Raw genomic sequence first — 23,514 nt, forward strand, 5'->3', positions numbered from 1 at the left:
TTGTCTCATTCCTACTAACTGCTCCAAAATCCCTGCCTTTCAGGCTGTGCTGTGGTCCTCAGCTCAGCAGCCAAAAGTTACAAAAATCCAGAGGCACCGCACACAGTTTTTGTTCAGAAGACAATACATCAGAACCCCCAGCCCAAGTGATTCAGTCACCTGCTTTTCTTTGATCTTGCCCAGTTTCATTGTTCAAAGACCTGCAAGAAATGAGTCACACTTGTGTGAGGATACCTGCTCACACGTCGTTCATCCTCCCTGTAATTAACAGAGCTCAAAACAGCATTTCTGTTCAATTGCTGACTTTTATTGTAGGCTACTACTCTTAGACCAGTTATTGTGGTCTACAGACAAAACTTCCAGAAGGATTCCTGACAGAAAGCTGTGACATACATTCACTGAGAAATGCCGGTTCCCATTCAGCTTTTTTGCCATGTGGGAAGAAGCTCAGCTTCAAAGACAACATCACACCTTTGTGAGCTACCTGGCTATTGATAAGACCGCGCGCAAATCTTTTGACTGCTACAAGTCACGCTGCCTCTGAACATTTGGCAGGAGCAAATTATTCACTGACCTAGAATTTTACATGTAATACTGAGCAACTTTTTCAAAGTTGCTTCCCCAACTGCACAAACATAATCAGCTCACAAGGCTGCTGAAAGCAGCAGTTCTGCCATCTGTCTGCTTATTCCCACCTCACACTTGTGCGGGCACAAGTGTTTGTGAAGCCACACAACGATCCAGAGGGAACCAATCTCTGAAAACCAACCGGGGAAAAAAATAAAATGATAATTAGATCATTCTTCCAGTCTGATACACAGTACAACTGTGCATGCTGGCGTGAGCATGGGAACATGCACAAACGGTATCAGTGATGCTAACGGCAGTGCCATTTTTGTAAGTCCATTGACACAGCAACTTTTTAAACCAGGTCAGCAAACGAAATCTCAAGAATGCATATGCACACACATGAATTTCAGAAAAATACAAATTTTACTTAATTTGTTATTATGTCCTTTTTAAAGTAAGAAGTGGGAGAAGAAAGGTGAAGTGATCTGTTAGCTACCAAGAGGAATCCAAGTGCTTGCAGGAAAACATTTCTGTGGTTAACTCTTCACCTCTGCCTCAGTTTCCTCCATTAATAAAACAGGGACAGTAACAGGAGAATCTTCAGCAAAACACCATGGTTAAAAAAAAAACAAAAAAACACACCACAGCAGCAAGGTAACGTCACAGAGAAACATGGGCAGAATTCAACTCACTCTCTTGCACTAGCAAGGAGTGAACTGGCACAAAGGTGATGCGGTAACCAACAGTGGTCTGGGGTGGAGAACAGATACAGGACAGCGCAGAGCAAAACGGCTACTTAGCGCAGCAGTACCTAAAAAATTGGTTTCTTCAAGACGGACATGGATTTACAAAAGACCTGGGTAAAGAAACTCACGGTGGAGTCTCTCTGCCCTCCTCTCATTACTGGTGCTCTGGTGTAATCGCATGGGAGGTACGAAGAGAATATGGGGAGGACTTGCTGGGGTGGCAGGTTAAGTAGGAATCCTCTGAGCCGGGTTGTCATGACAGCAGCTGACAGTATGCAAGAGACGTATAGATCCTGGATGGTAGAACAGCAAGGACTCCAAACAAGATCATTAACACATGACAGAATTTTAACACCGGGAAGTATGCGCTACATCTCATTAATGAAACATGGACCACACGATAACCCTTTGCACCAGCGAGGGTGTGTGTGGGCAGAGGACACACAGAAAACGTTTCCACTAAGTACCCACAAAGAACGGGTGCTACTGAGACCCCGAGAGCCACACCGTACCGCAGACGAAGCAGTGGCATGCACTGGTGTGGATCAACCCTGCCGAGCCTCAGCTGGAGCTCGCCCCACGAGCCCCGTCCCGTGTTAAAGCACAGCGAAGGGGTGGAAGCGGTTTCAAAGCACCCCTAAGGCTGGCTTTGCGCTCACACAGCCTCGGAGCGGGGTAACTCATCCCAGCCGCGAGGAAGCAACTTCCTGCCGGGCAGAAGTTTCTCCCTGAAGTGTCTGAGCTGCACCTGCGGCAGCACGTTTGTCTGTCTGTCTGTCTGTCCGTCCGTCCGTCTGTCTGTCTGTCCGTCTGTCCCCCGGCACCGGCAGGTAGCTCCTGGGGGCCCTACAGAGGCAGGAGGCTGTGAGGCTCTGCACCAACCCCAAACGGGAGCAGCCGGGGACGGGCACACAGCAGGCCCTCGGCGGCAGCTCGCACACGCTCGGGAGGCAAAGGAGGGCGGCAGTAACAGGTGCTCGGCGCGATCGCTGCAAAACTTCGGAGCTTCGGTGCGGGAGACGGCCCCGGGGCTTCAGCGCATCGCCCACGGGCCCCTCCGCAGGGCACAGCGCAAGGCAGGGGCTCGGCGCGGGCTGACCCCGAGCAGCCCCACAGCCGCCGGCGGACCCCGCGCGGAGCCGGGAGCCTCCCCGTGAAGCGGAGCCCGGCGGGGAGCCGGGCAGGGCACGGAGCCGGAGCCCGGAGCCGGGCATCTGGGGCCGGGGCAGCCCTCGGGGCAGCGGCGGGGGCAAGGACGGAGCCCGGCGGGGGCGCCCGCGGGCCGAGCGGGGCCAGGCGAGGCCAGGCGGGGGCCGGGAGCGGCGCGGGGCCGGGCGATACTCACTAGGGGTCGTTGGTGAAGCGGGGGCTCCGCGGGGGCTGGTAGCCGTAGAGGTGACAGTAGAGCACGTCGAAGCAGAAGCAGCACATCTCGGCCGACACCACCATCTTCCTGCAGCCGGGCCCGCCGGAGCCGGCGCCGGGGGAGGAGGAGAGCAGCGAGGCGGCGGCGGCCGGCGGGGAGAGGCCGGCGGCGCCCCCGCCGCAGCTGGGCGGCAGCGGCGGGGCCAGGGCGCAGCCGGCGGCGCCCCCCGCCAGCCCCCCGAGGCCGTTGAGGCGGGGACCCCCCGGCGGGGGCAGCGCCCCCGGCTCGCCGCCCGCCGCCGCCGCCGCCCCGCCGCAGTGGGAGCCGCCGCCGCCGCTCCCCGGGCCGGCGGCGCCCGACGGAGGGGAGCTGGAGAGTTTCTGCTTCTTCACCCCGCAGCAGCCCGCCGCCATCTTGGAGCCGTCTCCCCCCACGCAGCGCTTCCGACCCATGGCGGGGGGGCCGGCCGAGCGGCCGGGGGACGTGCGGCGGCCCGCTCCGCCTCCTGCCGGGCCCGCTCCGCCTGCAGCGGGGAGGAGGAGGAGGAGGAGGAGGAGGAGGGAGAGACAGAGAGACAGAGAGAGCGGCGTTAGAGCGAGCCAGCCGGCCGGCCGCCTTCCCCCCTCCCCTCCTCGGGCCGAGCCGCCTTCCCCCCCCCCTCCTTCTGTCAGGGCAGCGGAGCGGCTCCGCCCCGGTGCTGGCAGAATGAGGTGGAAATGCCCCCGCACAGCCCCCGAGCCGGCTCCGAGCCCTGCTCGATAATTGAAGTGACCTGAGCTGCCTTCGGCTGGGGAGCAGAAGGGAGGGGGCGGGCAGGCGGGGAGCCCTGCGGAGAGTGCCGGGATGCACCTATCGGATGCACAGCCCTCTGAGGGCTGAAATGTTAGATTTTATATAGACACACAGCGTGTTTTTGCATCGCAGCCTGGGCGATTGCTTCGCACCCCCCTAAGCGGCGGCTCCACGGCCCCGGAGCCTGCAGCTCGGGCTGCCTCGTGGCGAGCCTCGAGGGAGGGGAAGGCCCGAGGGAAAGGCCGGAGCTCCGCAGGGCTCGAGGCTTCCCCAGTTAAGCTGGGCAGGCTGCTGGGGGGGATTTTATATTAGCCTCACATGTCTGAATTTATTGAGAGACTTCACGGTGGCCATAACGTACTTAACAACCTATATATACGTTTTTGAAAAGAACACCACTGGTGTCATGGGGCTAGCTCTGGCATGGGATATAGCAGCTGGTACCACAGAACAGCAGCACAGCCATATCAAGGTAGGCAAGGGAGCGAGGGCTGCCTCGTACAGCTAAAACTCTCTGAATATTGCAAGTTTAGAGAGACACAAAGTCATTATCTAGTTGCAAACGCGGTCTACAGAAAGGTTTTGCAAGCGCAAACTACAGAGATTCGGGTCGGAAAGGGTTTCTTCAGCATCCTCATGGTCTTAATACTGTCTGGATATTTAGTTATTATGGATTTGAGGAGGAAATCAATGGTTACTGGAGCTCTAATACTACTTGGTTAAAAAGCCCTTCAAGGGCTTCTGTCCAAATACTGGCCGAAACTTCTCTGTTTGAATCATAGCCTGAGGTGAAACAGCTGCAGGGAATAATAGCAAACAGAAAAGAGAAGAATTCGATGGTGTAAGGCAGTCTTTCGTATTTTAAATTTTAATGTTTGTGTTTGGAGCAGGTAAATACTTGAGAGTGGAACCCAGTTTCCCTCTCTGAAACAACTTTCACTAAAAACAAAGGCAGCGTCTTCCACTTGAGGGATTCATTTGTTTAAAATCAGTTAGCAGTGACACCTTCTGTTGCTTTTGAGAAAAGAGTTTCTTCAGGTATTGAATTCCGGCTTTTTCTAAGTTTTTCACTGCTCTGTGGTCTTTAGCACTAACATGCACAAAAAAAAAAATATAAGAAAAATTAAAAGCTGATGATATGGATAGAAATACAAATCAGTCACTCCACTGGGACAGGCAATTGTGAGGTTCCGGGTAAGTCTCAGAGCTAGGACTGATATCCTCATGCAGTATCAGCAGTACCAATAGTGCACAGTGATCTTGATTAAATATCGTATTGCAGTGCTCCCTGAATGAAGGGCTAAATTAAATACGGTACTCGTTCATTAAGAACACCTTCCTTCCTCCACTTCTGCAGATGCTCTTCTCTGTATTTGCCTGCAAACTTACCAGCAGTTGTGCTATTTTTTCCTCAGCATAGTGTAATACGTACTAAATTTCTCTTTTGTTGAGACAATAGCAAATATATGAACACAACTGCGGTAACTACTGCTTAGTGGAATCAGGAAGACACAACTGTATCATCTGATATTTTGGTCATTATCTTGAAGTGGAAAGAACTGTAGATTAACAAAACAATTTTTGTAACTCAGTGGAAAATTTCCATTTATATTTGAATAAGAGTTTATTCTTTGAATGAGATGGCTTTGGTTAACTGCAACATCTGTTTCATTGGCCCCTTGGCTTCAGGTAAAGCTTGAGTTCCTTTACATTTCCTATTATAAGGAACCCTAAATGTGTTCAGTTTCTTCATTTATAGAGCGTTTCTATATTTTGCCAACTTTAGCAGATTTTCTCCTGTTGGTTGATGACTGTGCTGTGCCTCGTATGCAGTCAAATTCACTAAGTGAATTCAGCATAAAAAAATCCTAACAGTCGGAGTGGAGTCTAGGATGGTAGTGCAATTAAATCAGTTTAATTTCTGTGTGATGTAGCTCTTCTTTCAGACTCCAGCTGTGTAGCACTCTTGCTCACTTTATGTTCTAAAGTCCCAGTGATTTTAAAATTGTCTCTTGTTACAAGTGAGAGATTTAAATTAGTTTTCAATTAAAATTCTTGTCAAGTGCTGTTATGGACACGGTGATAAGAAATATAATACTACTTGTAGAAAGGTATTTCACAGTGATCCAAACCTGCTCTGAAGGATTGCCCTTCTTAAACAAACAAACAAAAATCCAAACAGATTGGCTGGTATCTGGGGGAAACGGTGTCTTACTGGGTGTGATCCTTCTGAATCCAAGGTAAAATTTGCACTGACTGTAGTGGGAGTCAGGTAGCTCTCAAGCAGGCCAAAAGAGTATCTTTTGATACTCTTTTGATACAAAAGAGTATCTGTGTTGTGAGTATCTTACAACCTAACTACTAGTCAAGAACAACGAGAACAAGGAAACAATGAGCCAAAACTGGGCTGCACTGTAAGCAGGACTGATATAATCCTTGCCTTATTAGTATCCATTCTTTTAATAGGCACTGTGACAGGTGAGAGATTTAAAAGGGTACTTAAAATAGCACGTTTAGGCTGTGGTTCTTTGTGCATTTCTGCAGTAGTAGTAATGTTGGTTTAAGCAGCTCTACCTCAGCTGATTGTTCTTTTTCCTGTCCCACCCATTCTGCTGTGTCCGTGCAGCTGTTTGGGCAGATGTGAGGCAGAAGATGAAACTGAAAAACAATTATTCTTTTCCCTTGATTATTTTTCAGCCAAATCAGTTCTCCAGTCCGCTATATCAGAGGGCTGCCCGAAAATCTGTGTGGGTCTATTCTGGGGGGGGGGACTGTACAAAACTGAGAATTAATAGCCTTGAGCAGCTTAAACAGTGCTGTGGAAAAATGAGAAAATGCAGCCCAATGTGACATTGCACATATTTATGGGGAAACTGTCGGAAATTAGAGGCTTTTCAGTTTTAAATAATAGGTGATGAAGGCCAGTGGAGGAAAGATATGAATGAGAGAAGGTAGATGAACAGCCTTGAAAGTGAAGAAAAGTAGTTTATACTTAAGATTGTAGAAAAGTCAGAGCTAGGGAATGAAAGAAAGGGAAATGGAAAGAAAGTCCTCTTTTCCAAATATATCATTTTCCACTTTCTTAGAACTAAGGGAAACATTATACCACAGTTTATTCTGTAAAAATGAACTCCCAAAAAGTGCGCGACGTACATGGTCAGAATCTCTGTGAAGTTGTTAGTTTTATTGTGGAGGATATTATTCTAGAGAAGAGTCTGTACTTACATTCCCCAAAATTCAGAGGTTAAATTCTATCTTTGTAGCTTCCCATCATAATGATCTTTTTTTGGATGGGTCTGCCATAAAACTGGAAGATTTACATTCTGAGAATTCCTTTGGTCTGGGGAGTTCCCACCCATTGTGGAGACAGTCTAGACAACTCTCCCCTTGCACTGCAGCCTCCGAGGCATTATGAGTGTAGCTAGGAAGAAAGTGGTTTTGCCTGGTTGGCTTTCTTACATTATTCCCAAACTGGTCTATCACACTCTGGAGGCTCGTATGAGTTTTCCTTGGTATATTCTGCGCAGACAGAATAGTCACTGCTCTTCAGTAGGCTCACTGCCTCAGCTGTGCCCATGAGAAATCAGACGCAGCTCTGAATCTAGGCCAGAAAGTGTGCACAAAATCCAATAAAGTTAGCTTGCACATGCCTGAGAACAGTAATTGTTCTTACCAGTTAGAGGCCATATCCTGCTATTGTTCCATATATTAAGCCCCTATTGAAGTCTCTCCTAAAAAATCTTGTACAAAAATTCATTTCAGGATGTGATACCAGCCAGCAGACAAAAGGTCCTCTCATGTTGTGTTACTGGAATCCTGGCCCTGTTTCATATTTTGAGCTATGTTACAATATCACCACCCTGTGAATCTAGTCTGTGTTATTTTAAATTTAACATTGTTTTACAGGCATTTTGCACTCTTACGCAAATTTAGGGTTTGGTCCCGTTAAACCATCTGTGCATGGAGCTTGCACTACAAAACTGGGCATAGACTTGCAAAAAAAAGATTTCCAAGTGTAATTTCTCTATATATCTAGGATTGGGCAGTCCTCTAACTAGAGACAGAAATGTTAAATGTTAAAAGTGTCAAGGGAGTCAAGAAAGTTATTTGATTAAAAACCTAAATATCAAAGCACTTGCAATAAGGTGAGACTAGGAGCAGCTTTTCCATGGAATTCGTTTCACTTAATTTTGTGAAGCTGCGTTCTTCCTCCAATACTACGTCAATGCAATGTCCTATCCTCTTCGAATGTATTTTTCCATTGTACAGTGATAAAAGACTATGTAGCTTACATAGCAGTATTCTCACTGGAAATTCACCATGGTTCCGTTGAGGTCAGTGGAGCTTCAGTGATTTATGCTAGCTGATACATTAATAATAAGCCTTAGGACATATTTTTTGACATGGCTGTTTGTAGTTAGTCTCCTTCACAAAATGTTTTCCACTGCTGTAGAGCAAGCATATGGATTAACAGCATTTCTCTTTTATGAAGAGTGCAAAGTGCTTGTTGTAAAAGTTTAAAATCAGTAAATTTAGAACAATCCGTGGGTATCTGTTTACCCAATGCAGTCATACAGCCACCGCTATTGAAACCTCACCACAGTCGAATCAGACACGGCAGCTGAGGTGTATAAGGATAGAAAGTTATCATTCATTTCTAATTGAATAATTTAGGAGGATAGAATGTAATTGCTGAGAATTATATCTGATCAGAACATCACAGTTACATTTCTGTTCATTTCTAGGAGTTGTACTAGACCTCTAACCGGGTGGTCAGTAGTTGATTTTGCATCTCATCTAAAAACACTGAAATGAAACGTACATAAAAGCTCAGTTAATGCAAGGAGCAGAAATTTCAGAAAAGAGGGGAATGTTAGCAACATTAATTATTTGTTAACAGTGTCAGTTGATTCGGATGACAGAAAATGCTCCTGTGTAAGGAAGCTAACAAGCATTAATTTTGGTCTCCCTTTTGATTTAAGACTACTTGAGCTTCCTTTTCAGATGTTATTTAATTTTCTTGTGAAGTGTTTTAATTTACTCTGACAGCTGCTTTTGCTATCTTTTTGCATGTATTATCTAGCTTTTGGTGTGAAGGAATTTCACCTACATTCCTCTAATGGCAAGTTCTTTGCTTAGGTTCATGCTCCCTTGCTCTGGTATTCTACACTGCTGAGATAGCATTGAAGCTGCCAGCTCTCTGTGCCTTTCGGAGAAGTGAGATATGCTGTTCTCCAAAGACTAAAGAACTTTTTTCTTTAATCTTTGTGAATACCAAAAATCAGTGAATCTTTCTGCTTGCCCTTTACTATTCTCACTTCTATAAAGGAACTCGTTGATCTTAAGATGATCAAGAGCTGCTTCCACTGTTCCAGATGGGGCTTCACTAGTCACTTTATATCAGACAATTCTAGTCATGCCTCACAAAATATTTTAGCTATTGTTTTAAGAGAATGTTCATTAGCTGCACTAGACTACTGCATTTAAAAAAAATATGCATGTCAGTCATAAGTGTTTCCTTCTACAGTATTATTGTAACATACTGATTATTGAATGTCATTTTTTCCTGTTTCTCTAGATGTATTACCAGCCTTTATATTCAATGCCTAAATTTCTTAACCTCCTGTCTTCCAGTGCTTCTGATCTGTACATGTCAACCTGAATGTCATGTCAATCCTCCTTTCTGTGACTGGTTTTATAAAATCACCATTTTTGTCATGCTGGTGCATTTATTTTTTTCTGTGCAAAGAAAAAAACGTTCCCAGTATGCTGGGTTCAAACTGACAAATGCCAGTGTTTGTCATAAAGGCAATGGTACTTTGGTGCTATAAACCTCTAACTGCTAGAAAGTGCTAAATTCATTGTCTTAAGAGAGCCTAGATATCCATACAGAACACTAATTAGTAGCAGATGTTAACTCTTGTGGCAAAAAGCCAGTGAGGCTCCGGCAAAACCTTTCTCATTGCAGTCATCACTTTCATCATTGGCAATTGGTCAGTGCAGCCCCATGAGGCTGGTTCTTATGGTGCCTTGGGAGTCACCTCTCACCCTCACCCTGTCTGCTTTCCAGTATTCAGTCCTGCAGATTGTTCTTTTTTTCAGTGCAGTAGCAAAAGCCAAACAACTCACGTGCACTGCATCCAGCTATTAATTCTTTATTACATCCTTAAGGCTTTGGAGGAGACTAGTAAGCCTCAAGCTGCTGAATAAAGTTTAATCTGAGAATTGGTAGCACCCAGTCTCTCACAGAACTGCAGCCTTATTCATAATTTTGTTGCTTCCTTTCCACAGCATTCACATTCTCCAACGTAACATTTTCTGATGTACTTTCTATTGCAAATGTCAGTTCTCCTTTCAGATATGTACAAATCAAATTACTCCAATGAAGTCAATAGAATTTTATTGTTACAGAACAATGAGTTCCACACCAGGCCTTTTAAACCTGTAGGTTCTCACTGTAAATTGATGAACAACTTGTCTGTTCCTAGGTCTCTTGAGCTATCCTCTGGTCTCAAGGAAAATGGTATCTATATGGATACCCACATATGAACACACCAAACTTGGTTTGCGTGCCTGTTCTCAACAGTTTCTTCATGCTTCATATTCTAATCACCTACTGACTGCCAGAGATTGCACAGAGGTAACATATTTTTGTATAAGCACTGAGCATTTGATTTGAGGAAATGACCATTTCCGTGCAGAAGTGATTGAGACAGTCATTAACACTACAAACCTATCCTTATGTTAATTCAGCTTAAAAAAAGCACTCATCTGCCTGTGAGTTTTAATGTCAACATTGAAATATACTTGTCTAGTGTTTCAGTTAAAACTGGGCTTCTACAGCTGTTACTATTCCATTTGAAATACATCTTTCTAATAGTTTACTCATTTTGGTTAACATTTCTCTATAGCATTTTTATGTATTGGAAGAGTCATTGTGACATACTACAATAAAATGAGGGGAAGTCTAGTGTAGGAAGTGATCTAAGGGACGGTTGCTGAAACATTTCAGGGGTATTACTTCATGGGCTAGGTCTGTACAACTAACATTCACTTTAAAATAGGGGCTTAGAAAAAAAAATCTTTAAAAAAACACCTATTTAACTCTGAAAAATAATCAGTCTGATTTCTCCCTGTTTTTCTATTGCTAAGTTTGTATTTGTTTTCACAGGTCAAAGTCCCACTGCCCAGTGTCATCACATTCAAATCCCACAGTAACCTGTAAGTATTCCACCTCTGCATTTTTAACCACAATAGAACAGATGCATGAAAATTGTTGTGATCATCTCATGAATACTGAAAGTGTGCCTTTCATTGAGCTATCATTAGGCGTTATATATTGGGGTAGAGTGTGATTTATTATGTAGCTTGTCTTTTTATGTTAAATGCCTATAGTTCAAGAGTGTATGGTTATAGTACAATACATCTACATTTTTAAATACTAGCTCGTGATCTCACGCGCTGCGTCTAAAATGACAGATTCACAGTGTACCAAATCTACTTTTAACTGCTTCTGAAGGTACATTTACTTTAAACCCATTTTTTTTACCTGGTTAAATCAGAACTGAAAGTTATCAAAGAAAAATATTGCATTTGCCCTTTGATGAACAATTACCAAGTGTTAGATATTCAGAGTGGAAAATGGATAGCGTTTTATTTTATGAGTCCACTAACTAATAGTGAATTAGAATAAAACTCCTGTGGGAACTCATTTGACATTCACATGAATAACAGATGAGTTCATTATGATCTCCTGCTTATAAAAAGAATGGCAAATGAATTCATAATTATTAGGCATTTAAAAATAACACATTCCCCCAAAAGATATAATTCTGCATTAAATACCCGGCTGTAGTTCAGCTGCAGGGCTTTGAAGAACCTGAAATGAAATGGTAGCACAGCATATAGCTGAAACTGAATGGCAGGCTGATGATTTGGTCATTTGCCATGTTCTTTAACTGCTCGTTAACCAAAGTAATGAAGACCTATATTCTGTTTAATGTTTGAATTAATTCTGAAATTTATAGCGGGTCCTTACTTCTGAAGCAGAGACTATGGATTAGATATATGGTGCATGAAACCATTATACTGGGTACGTGTATGAAGAGGATTTCAGTGCATATGGCTACTGACATGTACTCATGTCCTAAGTTCCTATGGGCATCTTGTTTGAAAATTTATTAGACTTGAATTTTGCAGGGCTCTTTTTTTTTTTTCTTTTTTTTTTCTTTTTTTTTTTTCTTTTTTTTTTTTCTGTGGGATAGGCAGCTGTGTATATGACAAATACTACTCAGGACAGTTATTTTGCTAGAAGTGATGTTCTCAAATACTTGCCAGGCCGCCACATTAGCATTTTGCTGACAGCCTGGCAGGAGACAGCCCTTGTACGAATTGTAACCCTTGCCCTGTGGTGACTCTAAGAGCACAAGGGTCCCTAAAGGTTACCTTGTCTGCCAGGCAGAGAGGGAAGTGAGAGATGCTGAGAACAAGAATTCAGAGGATAACACAGAGAACTTGCAGAAAAGAAGGGCATAAGGAAAGTGCTTTCTTTGAACTACCTCTACCAAGGGCATAAACAGAAAAGGGATCAGAAATAGTTTAAATGAAGGGTGTTTTAAGAGCCATGGACACTAAAGAGATGCAGGATTCTTGCCTGCCAAATCATACATGTCATCTTGATAGTCTTTTTGAAGGTGGAGTAAAGAAGATTTGGGTTTTCTGTATGAATTTTGACCCCAAAGGTCAAAAAACTTTTTTTTTTTTTTTTTTTTTTTTTCCAAGGAATAGGGAAGTAATGCTGTGTACATGACTGATGTCATCTCAGTACAGAGGTAAGGAAATGTGTGAAAGACCTTGTGCACATATAGATACTGAAGTCACATTGCCCATGTTACCATGTTTTCTCACGTTCCTGTCTCCCTAGCAGCAGCCCAAGCCCTAACACAGCTATGTCACCATGAACTGTGTGGTCATACCTACATCACAAAGTGAAGCAGCCATATCAAATGGGATCGTATTTGTACTTCACTCAGAGGTCTGCAGTGGCCTGAAGCTGCAGTCCATCATGAGGTGAGTGGACTCTGTGACCAACCTAGGCTGTGTGCTTAAGAAAAGGGGCTGTAAACACAAAAATTGCGGAGTAGGAAGGATGCACAGAGGCAAGGGTCAGAGGATTGTGGTGTTAGGGCCCTGCTGTGGAGTCATGAAAGGGCGCACAAGGACTACAAATATATTAGCCAAAACTGAATTCTCTAACATAGTAGTACTTTTTTTTTTTTTTTTTTTTTTTTTTTTTCCAGTACTGTTTATGTAGCTTTTACTAATAGGGAAAATGATCAGAAAAGCTGTTTGGGCTATACAAAGTTTGTAAAATTATTTGAGAAACCATTAAATGAAGATTGAATGATTTATTTCTGTACTGGAACAAGAATTGCCAGCTGTGCTTTAACAGTTGCAAAGCTGCCAGTGGAGGAATATGATTTATACATTGCTGAATTACATTGCTTTTAATTTTAAAGGTCTATTGTCAGTATTCGTTTGAACTTCTGACTTTATCTGGTACAGACAGCTAGGGCCGAGCAGATGCTTCAGATGAAAAAGAAAAATGCCCATAATTAAACCCAATAGATAAAAAGAAATCATGCATCAGGGAAACTATTTCCTGAGTCCTGTGAATTACTGACTGAAGCATGTGGTTTGATTACAGTTATTGCCTTAATGCAGAGTTTCAAGTCTTAAAGGCCTCATGAGGACAATGCAGGAAACCTGTTCTATCTGCTATGTATGAAGGAAGGGGTATGTGAACTGTTGTATTCATACATTCACAGTTTCCAAGACCAAAGAGATAACAATAGCTATTCATGCTAACTATCCTACATACACATTTCTTTTCCTTAAAAGATAAGTAAGAAGTCTGGAGGTTTGCTGGGTTTTGGTTTTGTTCAAAACCAGTGCATTATGAATTCATTTGTGATGAAACTTTCAATGTTTCCATTCTAAAATATCTATCATCTTTCAGAAAGGTAGTTACTTGCTTATACATCATTTAATATTTCAGTGTATTTATGATTGTCAATATTTGTGTAAATCAGGGTGGCCTATTGCATCTCCCTTCTGTGAAAAAGGAAATCCCTTCCATGAAGCTTGTAGACAGCTCTTAATCAGTTACTTCTAATAAAATCTGACAACTGTGTTCACAAAGACACCTTTTGGAAAATTAGGAAAGGAGTAGTGTTAGAAAGAAATTATTACTTAGAATATTCATAGAAGATTCACTTTATTTTTTGCAGGAAACAGGTACAATTGTGGTGGTATTTGGATTATATATATTAGATTTAGAGACTTGGCTTCAGAATGTGCTTACAATATAACAAGTCTCAATCTGAATCACCTTAATTTGTGCTATGTTGTCCTGCAGCATATAGCAAAACATGTTTGTTCTAAATCTAATGAAACAGTAATTAGAGTAAGTAAAGGCAATTGGCAGTGATTGAAATAGTAATAATACACTGCATTTCAAACGTTTGTTTAGTGACCTCAGCCTGTTATTTTACTGCTAGAGAACAAACCTCTCTCAAATTGCATTTGTCTACCACTGAAATGTTCCTATAGCATACACTACCCACATTAGGGCTAATTGATAATAATTCATTCTCCAGAAGGTTTGCTATTATCAGCTTTGTTTATGTAAAGTGGAGATTAAAAAATAGTTCTGTTTCTTGCAAACTGCTGTGCAAATTTCATCTACTCTTATTAGATCTCATTATCTCCTAGGAATGATATGTGATTCCTCTCATAATGGGGAAAAAGATAAGCAAATATAGCATAGGACTCAAAGAAATCTTTGAATTTTAGTAGGCAGAACATTATTTGTATTTGTTAAACCTAAAAAATATGTTATGATCTTTCTGTTCTACTTACAAGTAATGTTGCCATAAAAATCCATGCCAAGAAAGGAATAAATCTTGTGAATGTAATATGTATATAGCATGTATCTAAAAGGAAGCATGAATAGAAATGTTACCTTTTTCATTTTTTATTTTTGCTTTACCCCATCTTGTGTCCTAGTGCTCTTTGCTGCTCTGATTCAAGACGCCAAGAACTCAGAGATAGGTTCATTAGGAAAATACATATATCTGTTGCATTTCTACAGTAGATTAAATGTAAAATCACATCTTAGCTCTTGTGATGATGTGCTCTCTGAAATCTCCAAGACATTCAAGTGTATAGTTAATGTAAGAGCTGCTCCTTTTAGCTACTCTTTTGATAATTAACTTTTTTTGTAACATACCTCACTGATTCAGAATGGTGTTTGTTCAAAAGGATGGAGGTCTTGTAAAATAAGTGGTATTTTTACTTGCAAAATTTGAAAAGAGAAAACATACAAAGCTCCTCATCATAAAGTTCAAACTACTGCATCTGGATAGAAATCCTTCCTTTTCCAGCTGTATTATTTTTCTCAGTTCTAGGGAACCTTCAATATGTGGCTCATAAGCAACAGACAAGATGAGGAGAATCCAATTAGTTCCTTACTCTCTGTAATTTATGAACTGTATTCACCAGATGATTAATTTTCATATATCTCATTACATTTATTAACATACAAATGCATTTAAATTTCTTATTGATGAGCTTGCACGTCACTGCCTGTATGCTTGGTGGTACAGGAAAATGTAGCTCTGTGTTATTTTATTGGGAACTTGTTCTGGCTTTCAAGCACTGAAAACGTGTTGCGATGTTTCTATTTCAAATACTGCAAGAGAATTTTAAAATCCACATAATTTATTTATTTCAGTATACTGCTTGGGAATATCCTCTATTTTTTTATTCTAGCAATTTTTTTACTGATTTTTCTCCTCTACCCCTGACAATTAAATGCAAAATATTAAGTCATGTCCTTTCAGGCAATGTAGTTCACGCCTTTATATATTAAGCACTTTGTAAGTACGATGCCTTTTTTCAAAGAAAAAAATCTTGAGGAAATTTTTTTTTTTTCCTCTTCCAGAGGTAGTTTCACTGTTTTGTTTATTTGATTTTTGTTTGTTTCTTTGATTGCTTGTTTTGTTTTTATTTCCCCCTTTTGTTATTCTGCAGAGGTACTCTGTTAGGATTTGATGCAGACTCTTTAAATCAATGGGAAGGTTCCTGCTGGCGGTGGTGGGCTTCAGATGAACGCATTCTTTCCTGTGTCTGAACCAACCTCAAAAGCAGGGGAAAGATCCCAGGCGTTCACAGTTGAGCTATTCTGATCTCAGATGTGTTTAGCATTAGTATGAGAATGAAGAACATGGCACGTCCACCCCATTTTTCTGTTGAGCCAGGCCAGGTGTGATGTGGTAAATCCAGGAGCCTGATGTGACACTCTTCTTCCTCCATGGAAATTCTCCGCTGGCAACTTGCAAGCAGCGTGTGGCTGCCTGCTGCTGCCTGGGCGGTGCAAGCTGGGCAGACCTGGCCCTACCTGAGCTCCGAGCCACCTCCTGGGGCTGGCCTGGGAAACTTCCCTGCGGAGAGCTGCTTGAAGGTCTGCGGCAGGGCAGAGGTCCTCCTGCAGCCCAGTTTGCTTTATTTTCAAACGCCATCGGAGTCTGTCTGGTATGAAACCGTGCTGCGTGTCTGCACCCATGCAGACCTCGCTGCATAGCTTCTACTTGACTGGAGAGATAAAAATAATCCCTGACATAAATCAACTTTGTTCTGCCTCAGAACATAATTTAAATACCTTCTCCTGGCTGCTCTCCCCTCTTTGTAAAAGCAGCAAGTTCCCTTTCTGGCCTTCACACTCCAGTCCTAGAAAATGGTTAATGAGGGGCCCCGCCATAGCAAGGCAGAGATGCCACTGGGAAGGGACACAAGCAACATCTCCTAGAAAATGGTGGCAGGAGGCAGGAAGGTTAGAAAGCCTCTTGAATATTTCCTTTCCCATGATTATAAACATGGCTTGAATTTAGGAAAATAACTGGACAAAAATTTGCAATGGTTTTTAAATTCCTAGCAAAACAGAGTTTTGAAAGCACTGGGACCATTTTTGAGATTGGGTTGAACTAGAAAAATAAATTCAAGTGAAATAATAGAAAAAAATAAAGTTTTTAGAGGAAAATTTTTAACACATATAAAAAGAAACTTTTCATCTTTAAATTCCCATTTTCCACCTCAAAATTAGTATAAATTTAAGAAATACTTATTGTTCCAAGGAGACACTATCCTGATAATATTCAGGTGACTTGTGAAAAGTCATTTGTTTACACCTCTGTTAGGGTGTAAGGACACGGCTCCTCTCTTCTGCTCACCAGGAGAAAGTGTGGCCATGTGTGAGAGCATGAGCCTTGTGGCTTACCCTGCCTGGGCTCGACTCCTGTTCTTTGGGATGAAGCTGTGGTGTGCAAGGGCTTGTGAACTCATCAGGCTGCACAGCTCAGCACACATGGGGTAAATGTCACCTTATCAGTCACAGAGCTTTCCCTTATGCTTTGTGTTCTTGTTCTTCTCTTTCACCTTCCTTCTTCCCTAGTCAGCCCCAGCTCGTTTCCAATAAATGCAGCATGTAACATCATTTTCAGGTAGTCACTGGATGAGAACTCCACATGCCCAGTCAGACTCCCCCTTTTTCTCAGGCTGATCTGGGCAATTCAAAGTCTAAATCTTCAGATCAGGGGTTCATCTACTTTTTTGTTTTGTTTTGTTTTTAAATATTGACCCTGCATGGCTGACTTGGAAGGATCCTTTCAGATTTTAGGAAGACTTTTGCTCAGTCATCATTGTTACCACAATGCTGTGGGCCTTTGGAAGCTCAGAAAGCAGATACAGTTTCCAGGAAAGGAAAGGCTCAGGAGGCTCAGGAGACCTTTCCTAAGGGAAGTAGATAGGGAATGAAACTGCTGCTGCATGTCTCCAGTCAGAAAACCACTTGAAGACGCATGTGACTCTAAATCTGCGTCTTGTCCCATAGATTCCTGTCTACTCATACAATGGGGTTTTGCTGTTACTGTTTGATGTATTTTAAAGAATACTTCATAGGGCTGATCTAGTAGCTAAAATCTTCACCGAGAGGAAGGCACTATGGATATTGAGAAACTGTTACTGAGATGTAGCCTGTGTGATCAACACAGCTAATAAAAGTTTGCAATCTGAAGAGAAAAAAATGAGCAAAAAGAGAGAAGGGAGTGCTGTTGGTGCAGTTTTGCAGATGGAGAAGGGGCCAAGCCTTCATTCTGCAAAGTATGGAGGCAGAACCCGATTTTTAGCATTTCCAAATGTGTACGTTTCGACATATTCTGTTTGATCCTGGCAACGCTTTATGCCTACGCATTTCTAATTTTAACTGTTCTGATTTTTTTTCTACTATAAAAGAGGGGGGCTTTTATAGATTCTCTTCAAACTGCTTTACTTAGATACAGAAGAACATCTACATTCTCAGCAAAACATCAGATTTTCAGTTTGTGCATAGGTATGTGTTTTTTGTTGTTGTTGTTTTTGTTGTTTTCTTTTTGTCTGTTGCAAATTTTCCATGCAGCTGTTCAACTGTACATGTCTAGCATCAAGAGAAACAGAGTACCAGATTTAGTTATATTGGCTGGTTGGGCTAACTTTTCAATACAAAATAACAGGGTTATTTATTATATGGCTCCAAAGTAAGAGCCTTATTCTGGAAGGGATATTTCATTGACATTGAACTGAAAACATAGGCATAATGCAATGAATCTTAAAATTGGCTGGGCTGGTTCTGGACGCCTGTGTTATTCAGTATTCATATCAAAATCCCTGTGTCCAGCACAAGCAGAGAAATGGGATGAGACCCTTTCCCAACAGTATAACCTTTAAGACAAGTTCTAGCAGTCAAGCAGGAAATGATAAAAGTAGTACATTCATACTGCTTAACTTTGTCCTGTGTATGGTAGCAGTTTGAATTCGATGATGCTGAGTATGAAGAGGTTTAGTCTTCACATATGCCTTGACACACTCTAGTGGCAGAAACTTGCAGTGCCATTTAGGCAATGGAGCCTAGTCAAGTCGTTTTCTTTTCCATGTGAAGCAATAGTTACAGCAGATGAAAATGTTGTTGATCATTATTAAAATTAAACTAGCAGTTCACAAAGTACTCTTCCAGTCCTATGCTTTTATATAACTTGTATTTTTTTAATATATTTTAATATATAAAATACTGATTCAGGGATTTCGCTTGTCTGACATTCGTACAGAGTTTTGAACTATACACCCTGACCTAATCGAGTCAGTGAATTATGCCCACAATACGTATGCAATATGTCAAAGTCAATAAACAGCAATTATCCCCAAGTCCTAAGCGCTTGTCCCTTAATGGTAATGGATGCAGATCTTGGGCAACCTCATCTTTTAACCAACCATCATTAAATGGTAAATCAATAACCACATCAAAAAATGTATTTATAGCTAAGCTCCTAAACTAGTGGTTTTGCTTATCACGCTAATCATAAATGATTCACTGCTTTGTCTGCTGAGAAGACATAATGGACCACTTGGCTGCTTCAGTTCTGTCTTCATTTTTTCCCTCACAGAGCTGCCCTGTGGCAAAAGCCCTCAGATAATGCAGTAAAGTATCTAAATATGTGCTTTCTCATCACAGCAGGTAGATAGCCCTACCTATGGCAAAGTGGTTCCTCCAGGATCAAGAACTTGCTGTTGCAATACTTTTGGTTTAGCTGTGGGCTACTACTGATCCTCCAGCCTTGTTGCTGTTGCAGTTTGTCTCACAGTAGGGTGGAGTATCTTTTTGGTTTTTATTGCAATTCACACTAACAAGGCTATTTAGCAGAGCACAACTCAAAATTTCCCTTCCTCAGGAAATTTCGCAGTTTTGAAACTTGCTTTTGATTGCATCACAATGGAAACAAAATCTCATTTTCCGCAAAACAGAAAGAAGAAACATTTCATTCAAATTTCATGTTTGCATTCGTTATTGTTGCTATACAAAGCAAGTAGATTACATGTCTCTAAGGCTCTGCCTGTTCCTTCCTCAGTACTCTCTATTTGAGGAACTCCTTTCCTCTGTATACGTGCAGCACTCTACGGTGCCCCTGTCGGCAGGGGGGGCTCTATGTACCTGTATTTCCCGTTGTCTTTCAGTCTCTTTTTTTCTAAGGATTTGTGCCCATTTCCATCTCACATTTGGAGCCATTGCCATCAAATTTTATGTTAGACTTTATTTTTCTCAGCCATTAAGTAACTTTCAAGTTGTTTTCCAGTTATCTGGATATCAAATAGTCATGTAGATGAACTGCTCTTGCTGCTCTGCCTCTGAGGCTTTTATATTTTGAATTTTTTTTAAGAATGTTTTCTCTTTATATTGGTAAGTTGCTTCAATAACAGTATATCTAAAAGTTTGTCTAAATACAAATATTTATATGAAAATATGCCTTTCCCTCAGCTTCTGAGAGAAGCTTGCTTTAGATTTAAGAGTGAGTAGTTTTTAGGCTGGTGTAACTCATGGTGTATTGGTGTAATAATTAGAAAGATGCTAACCCAAAATTAGAACTGGTGCGAACAAGTAAATATCCCACTGAAGTCAACAGGAATAGTGCCAGTATATACTGGGAATATATAGACCTTGTTTTTTTGCATCCTCATTTGAACTTTTGTCCTCTGATAGCATGGTCAGACTATATATATCATAACATTTGTAGTTATGTCATAATATTTTTTTTTAATTATTAGTGAATAGTTCAGTTTTAGAGTTTTTTTTTTTTTCCCCTTGTTCTGCTGCCAAGTTCCATGAGAACACAAGCTGTGAGCTAGATCAGAGCTCTAAATTCTTTTTTTCTTTGGAATGGACAAGGCACTTCCAATTCCAGGCATCTGTTATGTTTTCATACATACCTACATGCAACCCTATTTGGGTGATGCGTTATTGTTCCTCACTGCTTTGTAGTGACACAGTTAGAAACGGAACAGCATTGGCTATTCCCTCTGCTGTCTCGAGAGCCATGCTGCAGGTTGGCATAGTTGAGAGGACGTAAATTTGGGCCACAATTCACAGCTCAGTTATTAAAGGTACCACTGTTCAACATACGTCTCAGGTACACCATGCTTACAAATATCCTTTTACTTTGCCATCCGTTCCTTTTGGATCTAGACTCTAATGCAATTAAAGAGGAAACCAAGTCATAAGAAAAAAATAAGAAAATGGTGGATGAGTGAGCATCCAAAGAATACCACCTTGACAAGGTTCAGTCCCCAGTTCCCATGGAGGCAGCAGGGGTTAGCCCAATGCCTGGGCTTTGTAAAGCTGCTGTGTGGAGATTATCTCCTGGCGTCACTGTTGAACTACTCAACTTTTGGCAATTTTTGTGCTTGCTTTGTCCATCTTTCCATTTTAAATTGGTATCAGATGACTCTATAATTTATTTTTGCATCTCCTTCAGGCTCACATTAGAAATTAATGAACATTTGAGTACTGCATGTCAATGTCTTAAAAGTCCTCTGAGGGCATTCCTTGTGGGGAAGGGGTCTTTTTCTAAGACAGAGAGGACCAAACTCAGAGCAGAAAGTCACAATGTACAGAAGGCTAAAAAAAATTGAATAGTTTTAGTGGAAAATTGGAAAATATGTAACTAAGATTATAGCTAACTCAATTACGTTTAGGCAAATCATCTCAGCTACACTGAGGATTTACGTCCTCTGGTGCAGTCAAATGAATCTGATTGTCCTGCACTCAGAGCCAGTTCAGATTCCAAAATAATATAGCTCTTGTCACTGCCAGTTTCCTAACTGAGAGTGTTTGACAGATTCTTCCATCTGGTATGCCCAGGAACAGTGCAGATTATACTGTCCACGTTATCTGTTATTTCATCTCAAGGTGGGAAACGAAGATTCCTTCTGTCTTCCCTTTCCCCTGGACAGTGAAGATCTTTATAAGCATCATCGAATAAAGATATTTGGGACTGTGAGACTCCAAGCTTTGTGCAGCCCTGGTTCCATTTTCATACTACAAGTTACTAATCTTAGGATACTTAATTTGGAAGTTTAAAATAGTTCCTCCTTCTGTTTAAACAGTTTGGTTGCCTTGATGAAAAAGCCAGGTTTATGTTAAAATTCAGGGAAAGCTTTATAAAAATGCATGGAGATTATACAGGAAGCCAGTGTTCTGCCATCTAAAAATTCTGTGAAGTGGCTCATTTGTTTTCCCCGTGATTCTGTAAAGTCACTAAATAGACAAACACATTATGTAGATAGAGAACTGGAGACAGAGGTTATGTGACGCCCAAGGCCATTCAATGAGTCAAAGCTGAGCCAGGATGAAGTTCCCATTTTAGTGTGCCTATTAATAATACCAGCACAGACAAACTACGTGAAAGAACTAAATTTGAAGCTTGTGTGCTATCAGCATGCTCTGCAGGGCTGAAATACTGCTTGTTTCCATCTAACACTGAAGTGGTCAAATTACTAGATATATATATATCTATATGACTAGGTCACTGTCATATCTGAAGGCCTTCTCATACTTAATGGTAATAATCTCTTTCCTCTTTTCCAGCTGAGGCCTGTTTTTCCTTTGCAAACAGAAAAATGTTTCATTTGAGCCTTTTTATGCCTTTGGCTTTTGAGGACTGAAAGGTGAATACTGTGTCTGGCATCAACATACGGTCACATCATAACCTATTCAGGGTAAATGTGAAACGGTGTTTGTGAGAACAGAATTTTACGTTCATTTTTTATCCTTGTTAAAAGTAGTATTTACATTTAGTAGATGGTTGGTGCATTCAAATACTGTATTCTCTGAGTTTGTATATTGTATCTCGCTTTAGGTAAAGTTAGTGGCTGTGGTCTCTAATAGGTGGTGGTAGAGGAAATGGTGTTACCTAACCAGGAGAGGTTGGAGTTGGGATCTGCAGTGTGTCATTTGTATCTGCTGGTGGCTCGCCTTACTGGTTTAGGCTTTTCAAGAATGAGCACATTTTTAGATGCATTTGCTAATAGTTCTCCTTAGGATTGCTGGCCTGATCATCATATGTACTGAAACCAAAGTCAATCAAGAATCAGCAAAGTTAAAGAAATGTCCACCAGAGCTGACTAAAGAAAGGTTGGCAGATGTGATGGGGAAGTTAAGGAGTCTTTCACAGCTGTGTTTAACTGGAGCCAGTGTTTAGAAATGCAAAAGGCTGTATCAGAGAGGGTTACTATCCTGCAGTCTGCAAAGCATTATCACTGAATTCATGAAGCTGTAATGACAACTGTTTGTTTTCCTAAGTAGTTTTAAGCAATATTAATTTTAAGTTTTACGATTCAACTAAGTCTTTATACAGGTAACATTTAAAAGTATTCAGCTTACCTATTTCAACAATGTCTTTTTATTACGTGGCAACAATTTAAGTATTTTTAATGCCAGAGATCTAGTCTTCTCATCCAGTGGATTTATTTATTTTCTGTGCAAAATTCTGTGTAAAATTGCCCACTGACTGCAGATGAACTGTTTCTTGTAGCTTTGTTTTATGTAGCCTTGGACATTTTTAAATGGATCTCTTTGATATATTGTATTGCTGCTGTGGGAGCTCACTGCCGTGCAATCTCAAGATAATATAAGTACTTGAATATTGTGGAATTTGCAGTGACTAATTCCAGTTTTAGGGATGGAATTTCAGTTATAAATTCTGCAAGGATACCTTTCAAAAGTTAGTTTGTAAAGAACAGACATCCATTTCTGAAGGTTAACTTGAAGGTTAACTGCAAGAGAAATGCTGACTTGCGTTGAAGGCTGCTTAGAGCCTTCTCTTTATTGGTACTGCAGTCTGCATAAAGACTTCTGAAGTGCCTGAGTCTAACTACTGCAGTCTGTATGGCAGCTGTAGTATTTACACAGCAACTGAGCTATGATGCTCTGACCTGGTTTGGACAAAAATTTAAGCCTGGTTGCTTAAGGTCTCTTGCTTTGGCATCAACCAGTGTATCAGTCCAGATCTACACTACAGTTTCTCTCTCTCATCCATGTGGCATGCAATTTAATTTTGGTTTGGGGAAGTACGAGTCTCATGCTCTCAGTATTCCCCTCCCTCCACAGTGTACAGTGGA

General features: G+C 41.5%; 1 protein-coding gene across 2 annotated transcripts in view; it reads right to left on the bottom strand.

The window, feature by feature from the left end:
* AMMECR1 (AMMECR nuclear protein 1) overlaps positions 1-23,514 on the bottom strand; it is a 105,683-nt gene that overhangs the window by 77,528 nt on the left and 4,641 nt on the right. For both annotated transcript variants that reach the window (XM_032196009.1, XM_032196010.1), the window contains exon 2: positions 2,662-3,205. In XM_032196009.1, coding sequence (XP_032051900.1) covers positions 2,662-3,205 — 544 coding nt within the window. The remainder of the gene's footprint in view (positions 1-2,661; positions 3,206-23,514) is intronic.

Source organism: Aythya fuligula, chromosome 13 (assembly GCF_009819795.1).
Source record: "Aythya fuligula isolate bAytFul2 chromosome 13, bAytFul2.pri, whole genome shotgun sequence".
NCBI lineage: Eukaryota > Metazoa > Chordata > Aves > Anseriformes > Anatidae > Aythya > Aythya fuligula.